Here is a 27927-nt window from a genome sequence, read left to right as displayed (position 1 = left end):
CCCAGCACCAGGTGGGGAGAGACGGGTGGAAGGTGCAAACCACCCTGGGTGGAGAGTCGCCATTTCATGCAAACACTGCCATGGGCTTGTCCCGCTGCGGCCTGGGCCAGAAGCAGAGGTGATGGCTGGGGAAAGGTGGCGGATCTGCCTGGGGCACGGCAGGACAAGGTGCCAGGGGAAGGGCCAGAGCAGCACTGGGGAGAGAAGTGCACCAAGGAGGGTCATGGCGGCAGAGGACAGGCTGGCTCCAAGATGGCGGATGGGGTCTGGGGCTGGAGCAGGAGGATAGAGCCCCAGAGCTGGTCACGAGGCTGGAGGGCCCAGAACCTCGGTGTCCTCTCGGGTGGCGACGATGATGGGACACTTCCTGGTCCCCCAAAAGGAAGGGGTGGGGGGGTGAGGAAGGCCCGACGGGGCGGAGGAGCGAGGGGCAGGGGTACGCTGGAGGGGAGTGGGCAGGGGGCACCCCTGCCAGGCAGCCCCAAATGCAGAGACCAGGGCCCCGCTCCCCGGGCAGGGGCGGCCAGGGGGGCCTGGCAGTCCGAGGGGGAACGCGGCCCCCGGAGGACACAGTGTCTGTCGGGGCTGGCTTCCGCCACCTCTTCCCACCCTAGATCAGCTTCTCCTCCTTCTGCGACGAGTTCAGCTTCTCTGTCTGTCTCTCATCCTCTGTCGCTGCTGCCTCCTCCCCTGTCTCCGGCTTCCTGCCTGGGGCCGGGGTGTCCCCGGCGATGGTCCCCAGGACTTTGGTGCTGTGCTCCTGAGCTTTGGCCCTGAGGGCGGCAATGCTGTTTTCTCTCAGTTCCTCCTGGGAAATGGTGGTTTTGGGATCCAGGCCCCTTTCTTCCTTGTCACCCTTGTCAAGCTTGGGCAGGGCCTGGCGCTCCACCTCCGTCTTCCTCCCCGCCTCAGCCGCTGCCTCCAGAGATTTTTTGTGCATCCCTAAAAAGAATTGTTGGTATTCGGGTTTAGAAAAGCGCCTGGGCATGGGAAAGCCATCTTGAACTGAAAACAGCAAAGATAAAGAGAGGCCAGAATTAAGGAAAAGCAGAAACCCTCGCTTCACGCAGCAGTCACGGCGAGCCGCTCGCTCTGGCCCCAGCACGAGGGCAGCCCAGGCAAGGCGGCTGCCTGCTGGGGCAGCCTGGCCAGGCATCTGTGGCCTCGGGGCTGCCCCCAAAGGTCTGTAATTACTGTCCCCTTCATTTCTCTCTGTGAACCTAAAGCTACCTTGTCCCCACATGGGGACAAGGGTCTCAGACAGCAGCACAGTTGTCTGAGCTTCACCAAGGCTGGGGAGGGAGATCCCCCATTGCCTATTTCTGCATCAACCCACTCCTCACACAACCCACCCCTCTGCCTCTCTCAGATAGAAGGACAGGACAGCCCGTTGTCAAGATGCCAGACACTAGTTTTGGGGCAGAACCAGCCTGAAAGGTCAGAAGGCAAAGAGCAGGAGCGTGGTAGGGTAGCTGCTACCTCCATGTCTGCACAGAAAAACAAATGAAAACAGGCAGAAAAGCAGCTCCCCAGGTGCCGAGAGCAGGAGGAGGCAGCAGCGTGTTCCCCCTGGGACTTGGGGCAAGGAGAGCGCATTTGGGTGTCCCACACCCCACACAGCATCACGGGGCTGGGGGAGTCAGACCAGGATGACCTCCTGCTTTGGGCAAGGGTTGGAGCCCCTGCTCCAGGGCTGGACATGAGGGATGCTCATGCCACAGGAGTCAAAGGCTAACACCAGCCTCAGCATGGGGGGCAAATTCTGGCCAGATCCTGCAGGTCAGGAACCAAGGACCAGCAGGAATTTGGGATGAGCAGTCAGAGCCTATTGACGAGGGCTGTTGGGGGACGGGGGTCTGGAGGGTGGTGGGGTGGGGGGACCTCACCCCGCCACCCTCCACCCGTGTTTTCAACACGGCTCCGGTTTCTTCCTCACATCCCCCACAAAGGGGGCTGCTCTCTTACCCAGGAGCCAAGGGGCGCAGGACTCCATGATGCCATCCTTGGCGGACTTGAGGATGGACTCGGGCAGCGGGATGGAGTGACGCACCATGGCACCGTAGAGCCCGTACTCAGCCATCACACTGCTCCTGCCCCAGCACTTCTCCCTCTTCCGCCATTTGGCCCGGCGGTTCTGGAACCAAACCTGGGGCGGGCGACAAGGAGGGACATGGGTTTTTGGGGGGAGAAGGTGTGTCATCCCCCTTCCCGCATGGGAACACACGTGTGCTTGTGCAGCAGGATGAAGGCAGACGAGTGGATGCTCATCCCAAAAGCACTGCAACCTCTTTTCCCATGCAGCAGCTGCCGGGTATCTCTCCCTCCCTCCCTTGCAGGAGCGGTGAGGGCCAAGCATGAGAGCAGGTCCCATCCCTCTCCACAGGATGTAATTAATTTGCCATCACAGCGTCTTTTTCTAGCCGCTTTTGGCTCTCGTGCCTGGGATTTTCTTTCATTATTTACTAGGTGTCTGAGCTGCGGCGTGGGGCTGCGGGCAGCGGTGCCTGCAGGGAGGGCTGGGACGGGGGCGGATGCTCGGGAGAGGCGGGAGAAGGGGGAAGCTGATCTGTGTGCTTCGCCCTGAATTCCCAGTTTGAAAAGCCCCTCATCTTCTCAGAAAATTGGCAGAATAATCTCTGAGCTGTGACCTGGGGGGGCAGCGAGCAGAGAGGCGGGTGGCGATGGCGGGGGGGGGAATGCTCGCAGAAATCTATTAGCGCTCTCTCTCCGATTTCCATTCCTCTTGTCTCCCTCGCCCTCCTCCCTCCCCGGCTCCCCTCCCTTCCCACCGAGCAGAGGCATCAGCTTTAGATGAAAAATTGCTCGAGGTCTATTCAGAAGGAGGCAAAGGAAGAGTCAGCCCCAGGGGCAGCCCAGGCCTGATTGAAAAATAAGTTAATTTCAGTTTGAATCGATGGGCCTCAGGCACTGAAATATCACGGGAAATTAAAGCAGCTGGTCCCCAGGGAACCACGCCATTGACCTGCGCTAATTAATGCCATGGAGTTACCAGGCCCCTCTCCGAGAGGCAGCCCCTCCCTCCCCGCGGACACCCCAAACACCTCCTCATTTAACTAATTAGACTCACAGAAAATTGGGTGTTAATTTGTTTAGGATTTTTTTTTTCTTTTCTATTTTTTTCCCTCCCTTTCCCGGAAAGTACAAGGCAGAATGGAAATGAATGGCGGGGTCTCGCTGGCAGATGGATGCTCGGGGTCACTCCGCAATCTTCTCCGACTTGATTGCTTGATTAGGTCGTTAGCACATTAAAAAAAAAAATTGCTTGCCGTCTGGCGCTGGCCTGATGAGTGGGATGAGGCGGGAATCGCCTGGGTAATTTATCTTTTTATACTGCAAAGAATTTGATTTCAATCTGCAGATATATGGAGGTGCCTTTGACACCTGTTTAACATTACAGAGCTGACAGCTTAACCCTCTCTTGTCCCCACCGCCCATAGCCGTGGGGGTGCTCAGGCTGCAGTGGGGAGCGCAGACCCTCAGCTCTGCCGTGGGGACCGTGAGACTGATGCCGTGGAGCGATGTCCTGCTCTCAGCTGGCAAGGCAAGCTCGCCTCTTCGACCTGTGCAGAGGGGAACTGCCCAGCACTGAAGCCTTACGGGGACAGAGCTGCAGGGTAGGCAGGTGGCTTGCTAGCATGGGCGACAGCCAGCTGTGGCCATTCCTGGGAGCCCGGCCAGCCTGGCCCTGCAGGGAGCTCTGCGCGATGGGTGGGGTGGTGGTCCCAGCGGCTGTGATCCCAGCTTCTCCCAGCAGAAGACACTCTGTGCATGTCAGAGGGGATTTTACAGCCAGGCTGCTTCACCACACACATCACCTCCTCTGCATGATAAACAGTCTGATTTACACTTCCATACTGCCGGTATGTAACCCCTGGACCATGAATGGCTGCAAATCCACCGGAGCCTGAGCAAGGACCCGCAGGATTGCACAGCTTCCTCTCTCTGCGCGCTCCTCCATGCCTTCGTGACACACGGGTTCGCTCAGTTGTGCAGTCAGCAGGATGCTAGCAGCGTCTCTCACTCCAGGCCATGCGGTCCTCCCGCTCCCAGAGCCCGGAGGGCAGAGCTGGAGGGGACTGGCTCTCTCCCTCTCCAACCTCAGCACAAACCCCTGTGGTTCCTTCTCACCCACCAGACCGAGGTGGCGGGGCAGCCACCCCCGACACCTCCATGCTGTGGCAGGCAGCTCAACCCACCGGGGCTAGGAGAGGGATCCTGCTTGTTCTGTCCTGGATAAACCAGAACAGTTACGTCCCTCGCCACAGAGCTCCTCTCTGTCTCCCTTGGCTTCAGGGAGAAATTCCTGCACAACCCAAGGGCCGGTGCCTGCAAACCTGCCTTGGTTTGGGGCTGCAGTGACACCTTTCCATGTACCCAGAGTGGCTTGCAGGGCTCGGCACTGCACAGCTGTTCCTGTCACCAGTTGCCACACATGGGATCTCAGCCAGGAACAGGTTTTTCCGTCAAGTACCAAGTGGGCAACTTTTTAAACTCTCCTCAATTCTCTTTTATCCAGGTGCCTCTTCACTCATGCTTTTACCACCTCTCCCTTTCCCCTCCCTCCTGCCTTGATGCCCCAAACATCTTCCCCCGTGCCTCGTGCTCCCCTGGCCAGGCCTCAGCCTGCCCCAGCACTGCCTGCTGCCACTAAACCTGTGGCCCCGGAGCATCCCCTTTCCCACGGCAGGGCCATGCAAATGCCGGAGCCAGCAGAAGCTTTGCCAGCTGGCAGCCCAATTTTGACTAGAGCCGGTGGAAAATTTTCTATCAAAAGATGCTGATTCAATTGCACAGGAAAAACTGCAGCCGGCCAGTGGAACTGTAATCAAAATTATCTATGGCTTTCTTCTGAATGCTGTATTTTAATCTCAGCCACCTAAGACATGCAAAATCTATGCTTTAAAGCCAAATGGGAAAATCAAAATGACATCAACACCTCAGTAAGATCATTCTGAGATTTCCCAAACCAATTTTTGTCATTTGATGGGAATTTCCTCTTGCTTTTAACTAGGAAAAAGGAAACTTTGAAATCCCAGAATTTCTAGCAGAACAGAAATCAGGAGGACTGATGATCTTGCTTTAATACCAGGAGCCATATCTTCATCTCAGGCATGAAATCGAGTGAAACCAATGGTGCTCAATACTGAATATTGCCGGGATCAGACCCCAGCCCAGCACCTTTGCCACAAGCCTGTCCTGAGGAGCACGGATGGAAGAGCTCCAGCACTGGCAGTCCCCACACCATTTCAGATCAGCAGAATTATTCCCTGTGGCCCGTTCTCAGGATTTTGCCCTCATTCAGATGGCTCCATCAGTGGGACTTTCTTCTGGGAGAAGATCTCACTGCTTTCTTCAGATTTCTTGACATGTTACCAAAATTTTCCTGTGCCTTGATTCTGAGCTGAATTACGCACCAGTTTTAGTAATTCTGAGGTATTTTCGGCTGTGTTGGTACATTAGCCACAACTTCCAAATATGCAGTTATTTATTATTGGCACCTCACTTTTCCTGGAGAGGGTTTCACCCTTATACTTACACTTACTCACAGTTTTGGTATTCTGTGTCTTCTTTGGCTGCTTGTTGCCTTTGCTTGGAGATACCTGCTCTACAACTTCCTCCAGCTCTGTAAAATTCAGTCTGCTTCAAGCAATGTTTACATTTGTCCACGTTTCCTCTTGCCCCTTCCCATCACATGGATCGGCTCAGCTTTGTGAAATGCTTTATTGACGTGGCTGTGTACCATGCACCTTCCTCCTCACTTGCTTTCATCTGGTTCTCTCTTGCACAGCCCAGGGTACGGTGAAAAGATTGTGCTTGTGCTTCCACACTTCACAAGCAGTGGTGAAAACCCCTGATTAATTTTAGACTGAAGCACGTCAGATGTTTGTGCAAAGCTATCACAATCTGATGCGCAGAGGTGTCTTTTGGACCAATGTGCTACAGCTTTTTATTATCACAGGAGCACCCTCTGTGAAACATGGGAAGCTTGTTCCAGGCACCTATCCTCAAAAAATGGACAACAGAGGTAAGAGGACAGGTTTGTCTTGCTATCCACGAGATGTGTTAGCATCTAAGTTCAGCCCATGCATGCACATTTGCTGTTTAGCAGCCCAAAGCCCTCTCCTGGGCTGCTCCTGAGGCTCCAGAAGCGCTGCCCTTGGCACACCAAGGGCTGGATCTGGGGTGGTCACTGCCGTGGCCGAGCTGGGGGTAGCAGCCAAGCATGCCTCTGACAAGGCTGCCAGACACCCTCCGTGCACTGGCAGCAGGATAAGATGCTCACTGCACATTGCATGCTGCAAGTTGGGTATGCCTGCACACCCTGCAGAAACTGCAGGCTCTTCCATATCCATGAGTTTTGGTCCTCTAGGCTTAGAAAAGCTGCAGGACCAAAACCCATCACCTTGCAAAACTTGTTCTCAAAATTAAGCAGGTAAATAGAGGGTAGTAACATTACACTTCACTCAGAGAGGATCTGCCCATCAACTCAGTCCCTATCATTTGGTCACAGCTGAGCATGACACACTGTCTAACCCCACTGGGCAGATCACGCTGACACCGTCCTCCAAGAGCAGCCACAGCCTAGGAACCAAGAGAGCAGCAAATGCCAGCACCTTCAGTGTCATCTCCCGGATCCTTGTTCCACATGCCTGTTCTTCTGAGACCCCCTTACCAAAATCAGCAGTATTGCAAAGCCTTATAATTGGGGATGTTTCTAACCTTAATCATCATCTAATTCTCACCCTTGGTGCCCACTGGCCAAACAGTAAAAGCTGAGGCACTCTGTGCTCGACCACAGGGTTGCAGCATTTCGGAGTCAAGACTGGCAAGGTTATTCTTGCCAGTTTCCTCCTCTGAATCACAAATGATGACCGATACTTCTTCGGATTATTGATGATGCAGAAAAGCAAATTGTAGTAGGAGGAATCTCTCATTTTGCAAAGGGACGCGAGACTCAATGTGTCCTTGTTATCCGCATTCATCATATTAGTTTGTTTACCTAATCAGCTCCTGAAACATTGTCTGCTAAAGAGAGAAATCTCCCTGAGGTTGGCCGTGAGCCAGGAATCTGAATTAGCAAAGGGATATTTTAAGGCACCTAGGGTGTTACTGTGTATTGTTTCTGTATTGTTTCAACCTAAAAGTTTCACTGGTTACACTCATTTTCTCAGCTGCTAGTTTCCAAGCTGGGGCACACAGACAGGAGAATTGGTAGTGGCCTTTTTTGTCTTTCTAATAAAAAAATGTTATTGTCCCTGCCCAAACATTCCTCATCTCTTAAAGGAAAATTCCAGGCTAGATAATGGGGAATTTTTGCTTCACCAAATCTCACATACTGCCTTTGACATAGCATTTCAACAGGGGTCTTTCAAGGAACAAGCTTTATGGAGCACAAGATGGTCCCAGCCCAAAGCAGTGCATGCTGAAATGTCCACTAGATGGCCACAAGCAAATGCACGTCCACACATGCACGGACACACAGACACAGACACACAGACACACCAGCACTCGCCCCACAGCACATGCCTTTGCCAGGCTGCAGGGAGCAGCCGCACATGGCTGTTGGCAAACCACCAGCTAAGGCGAGGGACAAAATGCCAAGTGCCCCCAGCAGCAACGCTGAGCCCATCTCCCCCGCCCATGGACTAACAGGCATATCTTCTTTGCTCTCTGACAATTCCCCTGGTGCAAACCTTCAGCTTCGGGGAGCCAAACTGTTGCTCTGTACCATCCCTGCAAAGAAGCCATTTCTGATACTGAGCTCTTCAAGTGAGGACACAGCAGAGAAACCCTGTCCTGCCCAGCCAGGCAGCCGGGGAGCTTTCTGGACTTCTCCTGTGACGTTGTCTTGGGTTGTAATCCACTGTCATGGTCCCACCTGACGTGATGGTGCTGATGTCTTTCTGACTCAACACACTCATGTCCATCCAGCACCATGCTCTTCTCCCAGGGATCGAGCTATCTTGGTCTGACCCGTTCAGAAGCTGAATTTCTCATGTTCATCCACCAGATCTCTTCCCTCTGTGGCATTGACTACCGTGGGAAGCATCCAGACATCTACACCAACACCCTGTAGTTGCTTATGTCCCTTTCCCCACCACGCTGCTCTGGACTGATCCTGTCACCTCACTGTATGCACAGCAAAGCATTGGCACAGAGAAGCTCTGTTTCTCAGTGCAAGCTCTTCACACCTCTGCCTGCATACTGGTTTCCCCTCTCCTGAACTAGAAAAACCTGGTCAGGCCCACTATCCCCCTCACAGCAGAACGCTGCTCCTAAAATCATGCCCAGCAGCATACCTGTCACTTCCCCACTTGAAGCCCTTGGGTGGATCTAGCTGCAGACCAGAGAACACCTCCACACCCAGGGCCCTGCTGCCATCTCAGCACTCAGTTCCTCCTGACAACTACACATCTCGCTTTCTACCTTCTTCCTTTCCAACCCAAGACTCTATAATGAAAACCTCCTCTGAAAAAATAGCGATGTCCTCACCCTTGTATTGGACAGGGCCGGTGGCCCTGGCTGGGTTCAGTATGAGGATGTGAGCACTGCAAAGAATGGCCTCATATCTTCCTCGGAGCATGTCCCCATCCGTGCTCATGGGCCCTGGGGTTTTATAACAAATTGCCACAAGAGTGTAAGATCTGACTGGGTCCTGGGCTTCCCTGAATCCCTCCCCTGTAGCGATCCTGTCCCCAGGCTGCTGATGGAGACTGCACCACTTCCATAAGCCTAGAAGCAGTTTATTGCTGTCTTTTCAAATGTAATGTCAAAATTATTGGCACTGTTTATGGTGACATCACTTTCTATGGCTGGTGTAAAGTGGGTATGAAGTTAAATGAGAGCAGTAAAGGTTGCACATGGGCTGCATGGCTGATCACAGGACTCATCATCCCTCCTCTTACTAAACACTGGGAAAGAGCTTTCTGAGTTCACATTAGAAAGAGCGGTTCCCATACACAGCATGGCAAGAGCCCTTCCTGGTAATGGCTGGCGTCGCGTCCGACCCACTTGGCTAACAGGTCCAACCAGACATACTGGGATGAGCTGTGAAATGGTACTCATCTCTCTCGAGCAAAGACATGATGGTTCATCCAAGCTTGGGTCTCCTCTAAGCTAAACTAGCACAGGGCACACATTGAATACAGGCTCAGTACGGCACCCAGCAAAAATGTACGTTCTATTACCATGCCACCAGTCCTGCAGGCCAGGCCTGCCTCTGAATCCTGCTCTTAAAAGCACTACGTGGGCCAAGTATAGCTACTCATTGCAATTTATCTGACTTGTGCAGCCAAAGCATAAGTAAAATCCCTCTTGACTAGGGAACATGTCTTAAACTGTGTTCCCTTGGCAAATCTGGGGTTTTCACCTGGCCTTGCTACCTCATGTGGCAACATGTTTTCTCACTTGTAACCTTCAAAAAGTGGAGAATTTCATCAGGTGCAGGGCTCCCATCTTCCCCAAAGAAAAATAAGTGTGCACACGATATGCATAGTACGTATAGTGAGATCAGTGGTTCAGCACACAGTCGATCTGTGCAACACATCTGCACAGCAAACGCATCCCTGAGACATTGATGTCGTCATGGCCAGACCATGATGTCAGCTGACCAGCAGCTTAGCTGGAACTCCATATAGGAGTTACCTATGGAGCTACAGCTCCATATAGGCTGCAAGATGCTGGGACGTGGCAGATAAACACCCAAATTCCTCTTTTCCTAACATGCTCATTGAAAAACAGGGTCGTGGGTGCATGATAGTCACAGGAAAACTGGCAAGAGTGTGCCCATCATCCTAGTCCACACAAACACAGGAAGACTTTTGTCATCGTCTCAAAGGGTGATACTGCACATCCATCCTTTGGGTGCTCACAATGCCTGGCTCCATTAACCAAGCTGCTATCCTGCCTGTATGATTTCATTTTGCCTCGTCCTTCCCCACTAAAACTGCTCTGCAGGTCCCCTGGTACAGAGGAAGCCTTAGCATAGGTCTTCATAAACATCCATACGCAATGCACTCTGTGAACATGCGGGGACACACCATATTATCACCTTCATGTTAGAGCAAGGCGAATCAGGGCAGTCAGAGGAGAAAAGTTACATCCCCTTCATGATGCCTTTCAATGGGCACCAAAATCAGAGCTTGGGATGCCAGCCTTCCTCAGAGGCTGTGGAGCGCTGCCTGTGCTCTGGGGCTGCCCCTTGCATGCCAGAAGCAGCTGCGTGTTGCCCTTTCCTTTATCGGTACGCACAGAGCAAAGGGCAAAGGCGCACTATGGCCTTCTCCAGAAAAAAATGTAGGAGCCAGAGGCTGTGCACCAGCAGGAGATGGTGTCTGCAGCACTACCTGGTGCCCACTGTTTCCCGAGATAAGGCTCAAGCCCATCCCCGTGGGCATGGGGACACCCCGCAAAGTTCCCCCTGAGGGCTACAGTGCGGGCTCACCAATGCGCGGGAGCTCTTGGTGCATTGAAGCATTAGCTGGAAGACATCTATGGAAATGTGTTACATACTGTAAAATGTTGTAACATGTTGTACTAAGTTTCCATGCAGCAGCTTGGACTGAGCACCAAAAGGAGAAAGTCGCAGTCCTTTACAATCTTCCCTTAGGAAGATACATGGTAAGGACGGTGTTTGCAATTCCTTGCCTCATGCAATAAGAGATATCTAATCACCCAACCTCAACAAATCCTTCACTGGGTTGTCTTGAATCTGGGGAAGGAGGAGGACAACCAGAGCCAAAGTGCAGGCCAGAACAGTGGTCTGTCCCCTGACCACCACCCAGGAGGTCAGGACTGGCAGTTATGTTGGCTGCACCAGGGTGGCCCTTCAGCGCTCTACTCCTACCACGTGTCTGCTCCTGGCTCTACATGTTCCTCAGCTCTGTGTACCCTTAACCTTCTCTGGGTAATTCACAACTCCAGGAATTTTCACATGACACCTTACAGCTGGAGAAGACTCGTGCTCCAGGCACTGGCTGCTGCTGTGCCATTGACCCCTGCAGCCGACATTGCCAGCTCAGGCTAGTGCACAGCACAGCCAACGGCGTGACCTGCAGAGCTGGCAACACGCAACCCGCTCGTGGATGCTGCTCGCACCAGGGCAGCACATCCAAGCTCACCAGGAGATTCCCAGGTATACCCCATGCTTAGTCCACCCAAGCTAAGATCTCCCAGGCAGGGACCCTCCCTCAGTTGTCACTTAGCCGCTGAAGCCTTGATCTCGGTCATGGTTATCATATAAGCTCAACAAGTTGATCCAATCAACCAACAAATGGCGGGGTGCTGTAGTGACAGTCATGGGGGACCCTGAGTTGGAAGGGTGGCAGTGAAGCCAAAGATACGAGACACCAGAAACACCTGATGGACATAAACCAAGTTATCTTGGAACGGACATCACCGGCACGTCTGGCTAAGAGCAGTGACCGGCACAGATACTCGTCATGTACGTCATGTACCAATCCATTACATGGGTTGGTTGGCTAGATCCTTCCGAGGGGTTGTTTCCCAACAACACTCACAGTTCAGTGACGCTCACAACACTCACACTCACTCCCTCTGGGTGAGCCAAGCAGTGCCTTTATAGAGGAGAGGGTAGCACGGATGAGAAGGTATTTCCCCCAGTGGCATACCCTGCGGACCCCGCCACTGCAGGTGAGCCGGGACTTCCCAGAGGCATGGGCAGGCAGCCTGGCTGCACTGGCCTGGCTGAACAACGCGGGTACGGGCTAACCCAGCCTGGCAAAGCGCTCCTGCTTATCCACATTGTAGCAGGTCAGCTCCAACAGCCAGGCAGGAGCCAGTCATTAGGTTACCTCTAGACCACAGAGAGGACTTAATCCCCCTGTTTATGAATGTGCAACATGCGTGCCATGGGCCTTTATGTAAGTCACAGGAAGGTAAGCAGGCATAAGCAATGCTTCACTTTCACTCCCTTGCTATGAATTTGGAGAGAAAGCTGCAGCTGAAAACTCTAATAACTACCAGCAAAGTTTCAGCTCTGCCTTTGCCCAGACAGTTGGGAACCTAACAGAAACCCACTGAAACAGAAAGTAGGGAGCAAACTGTGCTTGTCACACTAGGCAGGTGCTAAACTGAACATCTCTTGCTGCTCCCAGGGCAATGCCACTCGGAGCAGACAGAAGAGCCCCTAATGCTTTCTCACAGCCTCTGATGAAGGTGGTGTCTGGAAGCCACCTTTGCTGTAGGTTATTGTAGCAACAGTTTGTTCTCCAACTCAGTTCCTCTTTCCTGCTGCACAGAAGGACCTGCCAGCCTCACACGTCTGGAGATCAGGGTCACCTGTATGTCTGTTGAGAACTAGGCTTCCCAACACAGCACAAGCCTGTGCAAAACCTGGCTCACAGAACACCCACAAAGAAGGGCAATGAAAAAGCAAAGGAGTTTTGTGCTGCCAGAGAAGAATCAGAACTTGTTGAGATCTATCAGGGTAAAAGATAAACACCATAAAGAAAAATAGATCCATTAAGAAATAAAGGGGAGAGTAAATTAACCGTGTCTCTAAAGTGCCTGTGTTATTGAACTGTTAAAAAAATCTCTATTCAAAGTCAGGAAAGGAGGAAAACTTTATAATAAAGGGTCATTAAAGGAAAACCTGAACACACAACCATCAGCTGGTCCCTCTGCCAGGCATCCTAAGGCTGGAGGGGAATTAACTATTGAACCTGCTGAGCTGCTCAATTATTTTTTTAAAAATCAGTTGTGAAAAACTGCAGCAGTATCAGAAGAGAGAAAAGAAAGTTCATCATTAAAAGAAGGAGTGAATGCAAGTGTTCCCAGCACAGGGATTTAGGGTAGCATATCCAGAAGAGCTTAAGTGATCTAGGAACGGCAGTGCCTAAGCTAACTCAAAGAAGTTACCCTTAACTTACTGTTGTTAAGAAAATAGGGGGATAAATGCGGGGAAAACTTGTCACAGCCTGGCATGAAGCCTGCAGAGCCATTCCTCATTCTCCTGGCCGCGATGGGGAAAGTCTTTGCCAAGGCACTCCACAGCAATGGGCTATGGCATATTTTGTTGCCTGACTTTCCTCTCGCAGGGAGCTTAAGTGCCCCAACACTTGAAGGTATCTGACCCTCGGTGATGGTGTCTCCAAACCATGGAGAGAAAAGGAAGGCGCTGTCACTGCAAAGCCCCATTTCCCTCCCGGTACTGTGGAGGAGCACACCAAAATCACACTGTCCCTTATGCTGTGGCAGCCATAAACCTCTTGCAAGGAACAGAGCAGAAGGCAAGGACAGGCAAGTTTGGTTTTATTTGTTTTTCTGTCCCATTTAGAAAATTGGTCAGTGTCTGAAGCAACTCAGGGACTGAACATAGAGGGATAAAAAGGTAGCCGAGTATACAAAATATTCATACCTCTATACGTCCATCTCTGCGCTAAAAAACACCTTTTAAACTGCACCTACAGCCCCAGCTGTACCAGGGTAAATCCTACAAACTGGGCAGGTAACCTGCATGGCCTAGCAACAAGCAGGAGGGCCCCCACTTCACGGTCAGCTGAAGAGATGTTCCCGGCCATCCATTTTCCTTCCTGTCTCCTGCCACATTTTCTTCCTCTGTCCAAAGGCAGCCAGTCTAAGACTTTCCAGACAGTAACCCCTTTGGGAAGGCTTGCCTGGGCCCCTGCTCTTGCCCATCACCCAGCCTCTCTGTTTGCAGCTCTGGTAATTAACTTGTAAACGAAGTTCTAGCACATGGACTGAAAATGGGCCATAGATAAAGGGTAATGAAAACACTCCATTACAGAAAGGGCCAAATTAAACAACTCTTAATTGAAAAATGGAAATGAATATGAATTTAGATCAACTAAACAAGCATGTTATTGAAGAGGCAGCAAAGTGGATGAACTCCTCACATACCAATTAAAGACATGGAGGCAGAGATGCAACCATACGCCACGAGAAACACTCATAATAATATTCTCACCAAGCCAGTAAGTTTGATTAGTTTTATTACTCTCACTTGTACACTTCCTACATTTCTAAAAGCATAGGGGAAGTTAATGACGCTTATCTGGTATCACACTGCCGTGGCTTGCCCCAGTGCTCAGGAATTGTTGGCAAAGGTAGCCAGCACTAGCTGCTCAGCTCTATTTCATGATTAACTTCTTGCAGGGTTCTTAAAAAAAAATTAAGATATTGAAATGGTTGGCTCACACAGCAGCAACACTTCCAGCTTCTCCATCACCGTGGTAATCTGCCTCCAACCACCCTAATCGCTCTGGTAATTTCCCTCCAGCTACATGATCTCTGTGAACGTGCTGCATGGAGATACAGGTGGGAGCCCGCTGGCACTGTGCCTCATGCTGCCCTTTCTCTCTTCGAAGTGTGAGAGTCACCCAAAGTTTTAGCAAGAATAGACAGGTCCTCGCTTATTGAGAGTAACAGTGACAAGCATAAGCTTAGAAAAACCAACACCACCACTACTTTATGCAGCACTAAGAAATCCCTTGGTGGCCATTCCAGGCACAGATTCAGGAAAGGCCAGCAACTGCATGGAGCAATCATCCCCATTCCACACTTACACCGTGGGATTAGGACTACAGTTCAACGCTTTGCAGCATGCAGGAAAAGCTGGCAGGAGGGGGAGAAGCCAGGACTGCTAAAGCTGCATAAAGCAAATGTCTCCTTCACACTTTCTATCGTGTTTCTTGAGGGGACTCCGTGGGTTCACTCCTGAGCTCCTGCTCAGTGCAATACAGGTTCCTCAGGCCTTTCCCCATTACATTCACCTCTAAATACAGAATGTTTTTGCAAAACTGAAGCAAGGTAAGCCTCTTGTTCTGGAAAACAAATGCTTCCCTCCAAATGACCACCCCTCCTGATTCCTCCATCCCCATTCAACTCCTAAAGGGCTACACTGTGATACTGAAATGTGTTAATCTGATAGCAGCTAAACCAATACATTTTCAGTTAGAGTTTCAGTTGGCTGTGTTTTGTTTTTAGCCAAAATTGACCTCTTAGCTGCCTGACAAAGCTTGCTGATACACAGACAACCCCCACTCCTCACACATGGCACCAGCGTCTTCTTGGGGTTCCTTTTGCTTACATGAGCAATTTTATTTGTCCCAAAATTCTTCATCCACGTAATTACCATACAATCATTTAACAACGAGAACTGACAATTTTTAGCACTTTTATTCTCTTTTTTAATTGATTAGTTCCCTTAAAAGGTTAATCTAGTAACCCCACGATGGCAGTCAGGATCTTATTTTTTGGAAATACTGAACTGATTAGTCGATTTGTTTGATCAGTAGGAGACATACTGTAATGACAAACATACACAGTCATTTCAATAATCCCAAATCAAACTGTTACTGAACTTTAATATTATAGCTACTGGTGTTTAAAGTTTGGAACTGTCACATATTAATAAATTCAATAGGGATAACTTATCTAAAATCTACACACTACACTTAAGAGTATCTGTTATGAGAAACACACTGATTTAAGTCAGGTGTCAGAATACTTGTCAGCTTGAAGCCATTTTGAATACTTCAAGTTGTCTATTACGGATATACTTCCCTGCAGGAACCTACTTACCTCACCTGCATTTTACAGAATGGTCTGGGTTTATTCTAATAGCGGCACTTCAACTCTTCCAAATATTCTTTCAAATACCTTGATTAAAGTAGTCTTTTTCAAGCATCTTGCAAAATGGCCACAGTGACATCTGGTCTGACTTGTGCAAAGTGTCTCCCTAGGAAAATTAAATTCTTTTCCCACGTTGCCCAATGGGAGGATGCTCATGGTCAGCAGCCAGCTCAATACGGGAGGAAGATGCATGCAATGTGAAAGAGTGCTGCCTTGGAAAAAAATACACGTTCATCTTCTCTTTAAATGGAGGATTTGAATACTTTTTCCTGAATTCAATGTTCTCTCAAACCAATAACTTCCTTGGCCTCTGATGGCTATTTGTAGTGTTCTGCTGAAGGTTTTACATGCAAGCAGCTCCTATATATCATTCTCTCAATTGCAGTCTTTGAATTTCACTTTCATATTGAATTTCATAGGTGATTTACTTTCTCTTTGACTACTACCTCCTGAGAAATAATTCCATGAATGAAAATAAGGGGTAGATATCACTGTTACGTGTGGATCCAGTGGGAACCCACATGAAATGCTGTGAAAGTCCGCAGCATGTGATGCCCACAACAATCTTAGAAAACACTTTCATTAATGACCTACAAGAGGGAGAGAACAATGCTGAAAGATGGGAGGAACTGCAAGCTACAATGAAAATGCAAAAATATAGAGCTCCCTTGAGCAGTTAGAAACTCATGCAAGGAAAAAAAAATACAATGACATGAAATGATAAATATTATGAAGAAGGGAATAAAGATTCATTGTCAGCTGTCTCTTCCAAGGGACGTTAAATGATGCTAATAGATTCAAAGCAAGATTTACTTCACTCGTGCAGTTCTGCTGCAGAACTTCTTGCTGCGGGATATTAAGATATTTACATGTGTTCAGAATCCCAGGAGGCTGTCAAAGTATCACTAGATAACTGCCCTGCTCTTACACGCTTGTCAACATCCACCTCTTACCAGTGTCAGAGCTGGTAGGGCCTTACTATGCTTGTTAGCAAAAGTTAATAAAATGCCGTATGAAACCCAGAACACTGAAGGGAAAATCCTGAGGATACAAAAAATCTGTCTAAAAAAAGCTTGAAATGACTGAATTAGATAAAGAGAAAGAAAGAAATATAGAAGCAAGTAGACCAGTGCTAATCAGAGGCTGTTTCTGCAAGGAGTTGGAAGTCTAGCTGAACTGGTGTGAACACAGCCAGTGTGCAGCCGTAGGCATGTGGTCCCTTACTTCCAGGAAGACTGACAGGCAGGATGGGCTTCACAGAAGAACAACCACATGATTAAGAGACTAGCGTGTGATTTATGAAGAATGATTTAAGAAAAGATCTTCACAGCTTGCTTAAGCGATGATGAAAACCAAAAGTGACAGCCAGGAGAAGAAATAGCTTAGATTTATTTAAAGAGTGTGAACATCATAACAAGGGGGAAAGCATTAGGCTCATACAAAAGGGGCTAAAGTTGAAAAGGAACAGGAGGTGAAATATCAAGAAGCATGATCAAGGTCGGGAACCATCTTGTCATGGCTTGTGACACACAAAAAATTATGGACAAGGAAGCTTCATAGAATATGTGGTAAGGGTGCCGACCCATTGGAAAGATCAGGGGTGCTCGGGACTCCTACATGAGCCCAGTGCTCACCCTGGCAGGGTGCTCATGCTCTCACACAATAGATGCCACAGAAATTCTGCCGTTTCCTATGATTTCGCCTTTCACGATGAGCAAAAGTGTTGCTCACAAGCACTTTCTCCTGGAATTCACGTGCCGTTAGCAACACCTGATGTTCGGAACAGCCACACCACGGGGTGCTTCTGCTGTCCAAGCCTAACCTGATCTCTAGGGCAGATGGGTCACAGTAAGGAGCACTCCTAGGTTTAAAAACTCTGCAGTACACGAAGAGTAGGCAGTTGTTTATCAGCCACCTGCAGAATGACATGCTGGCAGCAAGTCAGTGGTAGCTAAGATACGTTAGCCACTATTTCACTTCCAAATCAGATAAAACACTGAGTCTCAGCACGAGAAGGATGCTCCAGATGCTGAAGCAGTACATGCAGTGTCCAGCTCTGCACTGTCTGCCATAACATCTCCCTCCGCTTCAGCCATAGTGAAGGCCCTCAGCTCTGGCCAGAGATATGCCTCTGCAGCTCAACATATACTGTGCCAATAGGTGAACCTCTTCCTTGGAAAGGCCCTTTATGGGAAATCAAAGGATCTTCTTTCAGCCCAGCATCAGATGGTGGGTGCAGGCAACACTAAACTCCCGACAGGTCTCTCCCCTCTTGACTTGATGTCCTACAGGGTCACAAGTGGAGAAGTGACCCTCCATCCAGCTCACTCTCTCTAGAGGCAAAGCATCAGGGCCTATTGCTCAGAGCAAAATCCAAATGAGTCGGGTAGGATTTCAGATGATGGGCCATTATTTCTGAAGACCGGTGGAAATCCTGTCAGCATGCAGGTTATCTACAAGCTGTTAGGTCAGCAGGAGTCCTGCCAGCACAACAGGATAAGAAGCACAACTTGCTTTTATAAAAATGTCACTCTTGATTGAGCACAAGAATGAGGGCGGTGAGGGGGGCTCAGGACTGAGGGGAAAAGGGCTGCACTGTTGTTTGGGAGGATGTCCCTGTCCCTGCACTGGGTCATGCCTCAGCAGCTTCCAGCATCAGCGTTATCTTGCTTAGTGCCCTCTGAGCTACCTTCCAAACCCACAAGGGAGCAGCCTCCTGGGCCAGCTCTTTAGCAAAGAAAGAGCACAGGCTGAAGGAACAGGTCGGCAGGTGCTGGGCATGCATGAGGGACGGAGCAGAAGGAGGAACCAGGGAAACCAGGACCCTCCCAACACCACAGGGCACTCAGGGCAATGCCTCTTGTAGAAACTGCTATGCACCAGCCACAGAGGCAGCCACTGCCACTGTGTGGGGGACCAGGCCAGTTTGACCCCCAGCCAGCCAAGAAATATCACCTGCACCAGCAAAAATGGGTTCAAGGCTTTGCCATTACAGCCCTGCGCCTTGTGCAGCAATCTGGCAGGAGCAGAGCATGGGGAGGAGGGAGGCAGCAGAAGCTGCTGGAGTCCACCCTTGTGAACGTCATGTTTGGTCTGTCCAAGCACATTGTGCCTCCCACGCTGTACACAGCAGCTCTAAGTCTTCTCCAGCTTTTTGGGCTGTAACGATTGCTTGCATACTGGCTGCCACGCACACCAAAGGCTGGTGCTGGCACAGCCCTGTGGCTCAGGCTGCTCCTTACTGCCGGAGGATTCACCACACAGCGGCAATACTCCATACGGCCTCGTTCTACCTCCTCACAGTGGCACAACAGGACTGGCATGCAATTAAACCCCAAACATTAAAAATCATTAACAAAAAATTATCCCCAGAAACTTTCAGGGAAGCTTCACTTAAGAAGGCAAATGCAGTGAAAGTGCACAGACAGTGCAAACACCTCACTGGGACTCACCCATCATTCCCACACTGCGGTCCTAGCTGCCTGCAGCATCCCAGTGCCTCCTCCTGCACCCAAAGGAGCAGAGGTGAGCTCTTTCCCTCCCACGCTGCCCACCCAGACCTGGTCTCCAGGAGGCTCTCTTCTTGCCTATACCACCAAGACCTCGAAACGCTTAAGTCTTTCCTTGCACACCGGTTCTCCTTCAATGATTTAGGATTCCCTCTGTTACACACACCCTGAATCACTGGTACAACACACCACGTACAGAACACGTTGACATACAAACACCAAATACAAATCTGCCAAGAGCAGCTGATCTGCCTACCTACTCATCGAGGGCAGGGGAGTGGACAGCCTGGGGTGGTTTATTCAGAGCAATGTCAGCCTTCCCATGCCACTACTTTTTCTTCAGGGAGGGATGAACATGGCTGAGAGGGGCAGGATAAGGGGGTCCAAGAGATATGATTACCTGTATCCTGTCTTCTGGCAACTCTGTTTTCATGGCCAACATCTCTCTAGCATATACGTCAGGATAGTGGGCCTCATTGAAGGCCTTTTCCAGCTCCTCCAGTTGGTAGGATGTGAAGATTGTCCTGAGGGGAGTAAAACTCTTTGATCAAAAAACATAAGAAGAAGAAGCAAAGATGATGAAGAGTCAGAGAAATGGACACAGAAGCTACAGAAACCTGGGTAACCTGATAACGCATAGCTTTTTCCCCCCCCATCTCCTGTGTTTCTTTGCACAAAAGGTCAAGTGCCAGGGTGAAAGGAGAACCAGAAAATGCCAGAAGACAGCGCTTTGAACAGTTACAAATCACCTTCCCTTTAGGGACTTCCCTCTGGAGACAGTCCCTCCCCAGCAGCGAGCACCCGCAACCAGCAGCGATGGCAGCTGCTCTTACATCTCAGACCCTGCTGCCTCTTGTGAGGATCCTGGGGGCGTCCCTATCCCTCACCCCCCCTCTGACAGCAGAGGCACCCACCCCTGGCCTAGCTTAAAACCACCCTCCTCCTCCTCTTGCATCCAGAGGTTTCTTAACCCTTTGATAGTCACGCTGAGATAAAGCAGCATCCCCTCAGCACCCCATCTGGAGAGGTGCTGAGCCCTTCCCCAGCTGCTGGTCCTTAGCCTCTTCAATCTCCACAAGCAAATAATCCTCCCCTGGAGCCCCAGTCCTCAGCTGAATCCTCCAAAGGTTTTATCCACTCTGCTCCCCACTGCTTTTCACCAGTCCTTCCCTACAAGAGCCAGTGCCAGCTCCCTTGCTCTGCCTTTACCCTGGTTGTTTCCACTCCCATATCCCATTAGCTGCTCCCTGCCAGTTTGCATTACCCCATTATCCTCTGGAAATCCTCCTGGACCGCCCTGGGCGGGCAGTAGCCCAACCCGCCTCTGCGCAGCCAGTTCTCAGCTTGGGACAACCAGATTGAAAAATCAGCAGCTGGAAAGCCGAGACGGATGAAAGCCCTTCTCCAGGGGATGGATGAGAGATCTCGGACCACTTCCACTCCCCCGAGGGTTAAAAATCCCACCTTCTAACCCCCCCGGTACACAAAACACAATTTTTGATAAAAACTAACAACATTCCAGTGGCAAAAAAACCCCCAACAAACAACAAATTGCAGCCTTTGTTCAAAGTAAATGTATAAATATATTATCAAACTAAGAAACATGCAGCTCCCAGAAGGGGGAAGGAAAGAGGAAAAAAAAAAGTATTTTTCTAAAATACATCTGAATTTCAGAAAAGCCCTACAATTCCAGAGAGCATAAACAGAAAATCTCAGAAATAGCCTCCGCTATTCAGAATCAAAAGGATTCCACCAGATCGATAACATTACTAACAAAAGCAGCATGCAAATGCAAGGGACCTGCCTGCAATCAGATCCTTCTTTAAATTCACTCCTAAATCCATTCTCTTTTCAAACAGTTTTCCTTCAGCTCCGACAAATCTGTGAACTCTAGGGACAGCAGAGACACATTAACTCGTGTATTTTCTCTCTCTGGGACCACAGCAAAAATTATTCCAATTTTGATCCAGTTTAGATTTCAAGCATTCTGCTCCACCCTCCTCCGACCAGAGCACCGAAGCCCAGCACAGCTCACCGGCGGGAGGGTTTTGCCTGACATTCAGCTGAAGTTTTCCCCTTTTAGCTCTCGCCCCTGGGTAGCCCCTGTCTCTTTTGCAATACACAATCCACTCTCCCTTTTGGTGTTTCTATCCTGCAGATATCTGCAGACTAGTGGCCTCTCATCTCCCAGCCCATTCCTGGTACAACTAGAGGTCTTAACCATTTAGTACAGAATATACAACTACAGCTAAATGTTGCAGGTTTGATTCTGTCTAGAACTGAAAAGAAAACAAATCTGAATTTCATTTCCTCTCTCCCACCCAGACCATGACCTGTACACCAGCCCTACTGTGTTTTCACCCAGCCCTGTCCGGTCCACACAGAAAACGAACCCGTATTTACTCCAGAGCACCCAAACTGGGAGCATTTACCCAGGGTTTGGGATGAGCCCTCCAGACCAAGCCTCCTGTTGCATGAATAGCAGGACATCTCCTGGGATAGTCCGTCTCCTTCCACCCCGCATCCTGCTAAGCTTTCACTGGGGCATCTTTTAATCCACCCTTCCTGCATCGTGGCAGGATTGATTTAATTATTCCTAAATCACCCTCGGTGGATGGTGTCTGGCCTTCCTTTGTCCTGACTCTCCGGCCACAGCAATGCCAGAACCCAGCACGGGATTTTTCGTTTCTGTTTACAAGGCGCAGACAATCCAACTCCATTTTAACTGTGGGAGAAGTCAGGCAAAGTCTATTACCCTGACCATTCCCGAGGGGAAACCAAATCCCCTCTGGATCTCCCAGAGTGGATCTTCGTTTCCTTGAGCAATTCTCCAGCCTTCTCCAGCTTCTCTGCAGGCTGTGTCTGATTCCCAACTATTTAATCTATTGGCAAAACATTTATTTGTAAGTAATAAAATATTTAAACCATTGATAGAAATTGTCCCTCGCTGACAGCCAGTATTAAGATTGCTGTATGTGGAGCAGGGAATGGTTTTGATTATTTAACTGCTTCAGTTTCGGACGGGTCGGTGATTTTTTCCCCCCTGAACACTGCTGATCCGCATCCTGCCCAGACGCTCACGGGCTGCTCGGGATACCTGGATCCGCAGCCAGAAAAATTAAATAAAATGACACCTGTGGCCGATCCCCCCGCTCCCTACAGGCACGTCCCCAAATCCGATTTATTTTGGAGGGAGAGAAAGAAAAAAGGGAAGGGCCCGGGCGAGAAGCCGCAGGGCCGCCGGGGCTCTCCGGCGGCCGGTGCCGGGAGGGGTGTTTCGCTCCGGGCCGGAGCGGGTCGGGCCCGGCGGGGCGGCGGGGCTCGGCGCTGCCGGTGCCCGGTGCCCTGGGGAGGGGGGCGGCGGGAGCCGGGGGTGGCGGCCGCTCGCTTACCTGTGTCGCCGCTTCTTTCGTTTCTTGCTCTGGTTTAGAGAGGATTTGGACATTTTCCGGTCGCTGGAGGAGACATCCTCGGAATCTGTGGAGAGACAGGCAGCGGCCGTGGGCTGGGGCTCGCTCCCCGCCGGGGACCCCCGGCCAGGGCCGGGCCCGGCGGCTCCGCTCCCTCCGGCGGCTCCGGCCGAAGGTTTCGTTGCGATCGCGCCGCGGACGGGGCTCGCCGCCGGCCGCTCCCTCCAGCCCGGCGCGGCCCCAGCCCCGGCTTCAGCGCTGCTCCCGGTCCCGGTCCCGGCCGCGGCCCCGGTCCGGGTCCGGGCGGCCCGGGGCGATCCACCCCCTCCAGGGAAGGCTCCGGGCCGGTACCGGGCTCTCGCTCTCCCCTCTCTCCCGCGAAGTCGTTTGCTGGGGCTGCTGTTGTCGCGCTGCTAAAATGCGGAGCCCGGCAAGCTCAACAAAACCGTAGGAAAATGGGGGACCTGCGGCCCCCTCCCCGCGGCCGGGCACCCGCAGACGCCTGCCCCAGCCCGGGGGTCCCGGACTTCCCCGCAGAAACACCGGAGCGGGGAGGAAAAAATTGAGGTTTATGGAGCTACCAGGAAAAACAAAATCCCTGGAAGAGCTGGTGCCTGCCCGCAGCCCGCCGCTCCCCAGGGGTGCCCCGGCCGGGGGGGGTTAAGGGCAGGGCGGCGCCGCCTTTGCCCCGAAGGAGCAGCCGGGGGACGGAACCGGGGCCCGCATTTCGATGCGGGCCGCTGTGCCCGCGGCGGCCGGGGCTGGCCCCGCGCTCCGGCCGCGCTCCGGCCCCGTTTCTGCCCGCGGTGCCTCGCCACCCGCCCGGCCCCGGCGCCGCGCTGCCCGGCGGGCCGTGCTGCGGGCGGGGGCGGCGGGCACCGCCCGGGCCGGGCACCGCGCCGCTCCGGACGGCTCCGGCCGCTCCCGGGAGGAGGCTGGTGCTTGCCCCGGGGCCAGGACCGGGCGCTGCTGCCTGCCGTCCCGGGAGGACCCGAGGCGGCCTGGGAGCGGGGCCTGCGGGCGGGGCTGCGGACGGCTGCTGCCGTCTAGGAAAGAGATGCCGAGCGGCCCCCAATTCCCCGGCAACGAGTTGGGGCCGCCGGGGCCGCTCCGCCGGGGCTCCGCGCATCCCCGGGCCGGGCGCCCCCGGGCGCGCCATCACGCCGGGGCCGCAGCCCCGGACGGGGGGAGATGCGATCCCGCCCGCCCGCCCTTCTCCTCCTCCTCGGGACCGAAACGAAATCGCCCTCCCGCCGCCGGGCACCGGGCCTCCCGCCGGGGCGCCGAGTGCCGGCGGCTGCCGGGGGCGGGCAGCGGCGCTGGCGGGGCGCAGCGGGGTCCCCGGGGGCCGGGGCCGTGCCTACCTGAGCTGGCCGTCTGGCTGCTGTCCAGCTGCCCGGGGGCCCGGGCCAGGGGCTGCAGGTGGACGCTCTGGGGGTCGGAGAGCACCTCCAGGAAGGTGGGCTGGGTGTAGAAGCCGGGGATGCCGCCGGCCCCCAGCAGCCCCATGCCCACGCCGCCCACCCCGGCGGGGCTGAGCACGGAGCGGGCCGCCAGCAGGTGCCCGGCGGGCAGCGAGTCCAGGGCGGCCCGAGGGTGCGACGGCGGCTCCTTGTTCAAGCCCAGGATCTCCTGGATGCCGAAGCCCGTGCAGCGGGGAGGGGTGGGCCCGGAGCTGGGCTTGGCCCCCGCCGCGGGGGGCGGCGGAGGCGGCGGCGGCGCGGCGGCGGGGGCGGCGGCCGCGCCGTCGGGCTTGGGCTTACCGGGCAGGCTGGGGGCCAGCGCCGCGCCCGCTTTGCCCGTCATGCTGCGGCCGGCGGTCCCTGGTGCCCGCTCCGGGAATGCCTGGGAGCCCCCGGCTCAGGCCCCTTTTATCCGCCCAGCCGGGAGCCCGAGCGGGGTCAGAGCCGCGCAGCCAATCACAGGGGCCAGCCGCGATTAGGGATGCCAAAAAGCCGGCACCGGCGGCGGCGGGGCCGCTGCTCGGCGGGCTGGGGCCGGTGCCCGCCGGCGGGCTGGGGCCGCCGCCCGCCCCCGCGCCGAGAAGGGCCGCCCCGGCGGGGCAGGCCCCGGCCCCGCTTCGCCTCCAGCCGTGCCGGGGGAGGGGGGCTCGGGAGGGATGGAGGCATCCGTGCTGTCGTAAGCACGGCTCCAGCCTGGCCGCGCACGGCACGGGGCACCGGCCCCGGAGGAGAGATGCGCCGAACAGCCGTGTAGGGAAACGCCGCTTTCTTGCTCATCCCGTATTCTGAGGTAAATACGGGTCAGCAGGGAAATAAGGGTGCACGGAGGAAACCTAAGGATTAAAGCCGAGCTGTGTTCCCTGACAGCGTAGAGCTGGAAGCATTGTATTTTGGAGAAACATCCGGCTTCACGCCATCACGGGTGGTGACATAGCTGCTTGGACTCTCTAGGCACCCCTGCCCATGAGGACAGTTTCTGAGCCACACGGTTCTACAGGAACTGAAAGCACATTTCAACACCCGTGGGCAAGATACCACACACCTCGTCCCTGCCAGCCCTACCCCAATCAAAGACGTTAAATTAAGAAAAAGCCTAAGGCATCCCCTGTTTCACTCCAGCTGAGGCAACAGCTCCACCACAGCATGTACCTTGATAGTTGTAAGTAGTCCACAGCCGCTTTAGGTCTGTTCGTGGTGGCCAGTTCATCAGTGGGACACCAAGCTGGGGCTGGGACTGCAGCTCCAGGTCAGCACAAAAAGCCCATCTTCCACCTCAGCTCCGAGGGGAAGCATTTCCCTGTTCCTCCTCTTCTCAGCTTTGCAGGCCTCTGGGGTGGTCCGTCAGGCCCAACGGCTCCTGCCTTCCTCTGAAGGGGAGGCTCTCCTGGCCTCTGGAGGAGGCTCTGCAGTGCCCGGTGCATGATGGCACAGCAAGGGCTGGGAACTGTCCCTGAAATAGGGGGGATCTGTCCAGGGTGGCCACAGGTTTTTTGGACTGCCCGCAGGCCATGTGTCCTGCATACTCTGGGAATCCTGATTTAGTCTTGGCCAGCAAAAGGATCAGGGCTGCTGCAGATGCTGGGTCTCACACCTTTCCTGAGCAAACCGAGGGCACCTCCACCCCAATGGCAGTATTGCTGAGGCCGTCTCCCGTCAGAGCTGCAAGGCAGTCGTGTACCAACTTGGTGTTTCAGGTGTTCCCAGCTGTGATTGTAAAGCAACTCGTGTCTCCACAGTGATGGAAATGGTTCATAAGAGGTGAATGAAGACTGCCGGGGCGCTGCGGGGGCTGGCTGCTCCATAAGGGACAGGGAGCCAGGAGCCAAGGGTGATAACACAGCCATCGGGGCAGGATCCCCCCAGCCACGGCCCCGTCCCACCGTACCTGAGCAAGGCAAGCAGAGCGGTTTGTGGGCAGTAGCCAGGAGATGCGGGAGTAGCCAGTAGTAGTAGCCGGGAGTAGCCAGTCCAGATCACCAGACAAGTGGATGGGGATGAGGCAGATCCCAGTTCTAGCCAGGAGGTCAAGTCCCTGGGTGGAGGTCCAGATGAGTGGGCTGCATGGCCAGGTACAGGCATGGCTGCAGTGTAGCTCAGGCAGGACCCAGGAATGACCCTCAGCACAAAAGCAGCTGCCAAGCAAAGGAGGGGGGAACCCCTACTGAAGCTCCCTCCAGGTCTTTCCTAACAACAGCCCGTATCAGTGAGCTAACCCTGAGCAGCCAGCTTCACTCCTCAAAGGTGGGGAGGCTGCACTACCGGCCCTGACAGGGTCACCACAAGCCATCCTACCACCTCAAACCTTGGTTGTGTCTTGTCTGTGTTAGCTAATGCATGGTTTGCCCTCTGTCCCACCCCGCTGGGGCTCCCCCGGTATGGTATGCAATTTCCTTCCCCAGCATTCAGCCTGAAGTTACACAAACCCTGCCTCATGACCGGGTCTGTAGGGTAAAAATTCAAGCTATCAGGTTGCCAATAAATTATTCAGAACTTTATTCTGGTTATTCCTTTAATTCTCAAGTTCTCCAGGAACTGATTCCAATTTCTCCAGAAACAGCTCCTCCACACACATCTCTGATTCAGCTCTGCGTTATCTGGGTTACATGTCCCCAGGCTGCAGTCTGCTGCAGAACCAAGACCATGAGGTCTGAAGCCCTCTGAACTGTTGCAACTACCTCTGTTTAGTACCAGCATCGGTGTGAGGAGGTGCATGCTGTGGGTCTGCCTAAAGAACTGCCCAGGGCTCACACAGGGTGTAGAGATGCACAGGGGCTGCTTCTCAACTTGAGGCCATGTTCTCATCGCTCTTTGTGCCCAAGAGCGATGCTTTGTGCTTCTTCCCCTTTTTCCTTCAGACCTAGCTCTGCATCCCTACCCAAGGACAGGTACGGGGATGTGGATTATTTGAGTACGATTTTCTAGCTCAAGCAGTACTGCCACAGAGCCCAACTTGACAAGCCCATCAGAGCTTATCAGCCTGAGGTCCACTCTACAGCATGTGTCACCTTTATCATTTTGTGCCTCCTTGACTGGTGATTTGAAGCAAGCACTGTAGTTCATACAGAGTTAACACTCTGAGCACTGCCGGGCTGTAGAGGTATAGACATAGGGTCTTGCTGATACATACTGGAGTTTCTTGGTGCTTTCATTGCTTTGCTCCAAACACTTCATCACCTGCCCACTGGGGTGTCTTGCTGGCTCTGCAGTGGAATGTCACCCAATGGTACCCTGCATATCCTCACCTCCATTTCTCCTGGGGGTGCTGGAGGGCCCTCCATTCTCCTGACCATGCCTCCAAAGCTGTGAGGACAGCTCTGTCCCCTGCTGCCAAGTTCTTTGTGAGTCTCTGGTTGCTGAGTTGCAAACTCAGTGCTTGGTTGTCTGCTTTTCAGTATGCCTTCTCTCGTTCCTCTTTGCCTCTCTGCAAGCTTTTGTGATTAGGAAACTGAACTTATATTTCAATACTTACTTATATTTCAATACCTCTGTGACTAATCTCTGGCAACATTTTCAACCTGTCTTGACCAGAAGAAATTCTGGCTCTATTTGAGCTTTCCTCAGCTAAATGGCTCAGATGCTCTCCTGGGGAGAGGAACCTCAGCAACCTCAGATCCTCTCACATTTTCCTGGTCCAGCTTGTCCTTTGCCTTCTTCCATCATTCTGCTGCATTATCCTTGATGCTGAACTTTTCCTCTTCTCCCATTTCTGTTTGCAAATCTGTCCTTCATCCAGGGCACACATATTGGGCTGACTTGGTTATTCATCCAGTCTTGACTTTCTCCCAGCCTCCTTCTGTGTCCATGGACATCCTGAATCCCAGTAGAAGCTATGCTTGTTATCAGTCCCTCAGTCTGCAAAGAAGTGTCACTTCTCTTCCATTTCTATCACATAAGTGCATTGTGTGTCAT

General features: G+C 52.6%; 1 protein-coding gene across 1 annotated transcript; it reads right to left on the bottom strand.

The window, feature by feature from the left end:
- Positions 1 to 610: 610 nt before the first annotated feature.
- VSX2 (visual system homeobox 2) lies at positions 611 to 24361 on the bottom strand. Its single transcript, XM_075503249.1, has 5 exons — positions 23920 to 24361; positions 22538 to 22622; positions 19546 to 19669; positions 1966 to 2146; positions 611 to 942 (listed from the first exon to the last, which is right to left on the bottom strand). Exons 1-5 carry the CDS (start codon positions 24359 to 24361, stop codon positions 611 to 613), a joined length of 1164 nt encoding a protein of 387 aa, XP_075359364.1.
- Positions 24362 to 27927: the final 3566 nt, after the last annotated feature.

This window comes from Mycteria americana, chromosome 5 (genome assembly GCF_035582795.1).
Source record: "Mycteria americana isolate JAX WOST 10 ecotype Jacksonville Zoo and Gardens chromosome 5, USCA_MyAme_1.0, whole genome shotgun sequence".
NCBI classification, from domain to species: domain Eukaryota; kingdom Metazoa; phylum Chordata; class Aves; order Ciconiiformes; family Ciconiidae; genus Mycteria; species Mycteria americana.
This window is presented reverse-complemented; position numbering and strand designations above follow the sequence as displayed.

Coding starts and splice junctions, on each gene's coding strand:
- VSX2 (XM_075503249.1), bottom strand. CDS start 24,361: ATGACGGGCAAAGCGGGCGCGGCGCTGGCCCCCAGCCTGCCCGGTAAG. Junction 22,623..23,919: donor CAGCCAGACGGCCAGCTCAG/GTAGGCACGGCC, acceptor GTCTCTCCACAG/ATTCCGAGGATGTCTCCTCC. Junction 943..1,965: donor CTGCGCCCCTTGGCTCCTGG/GTAAGAGAGCAG, acceptor AATTCTTTTTAG/GGATGCACAAAAAATCTCTG.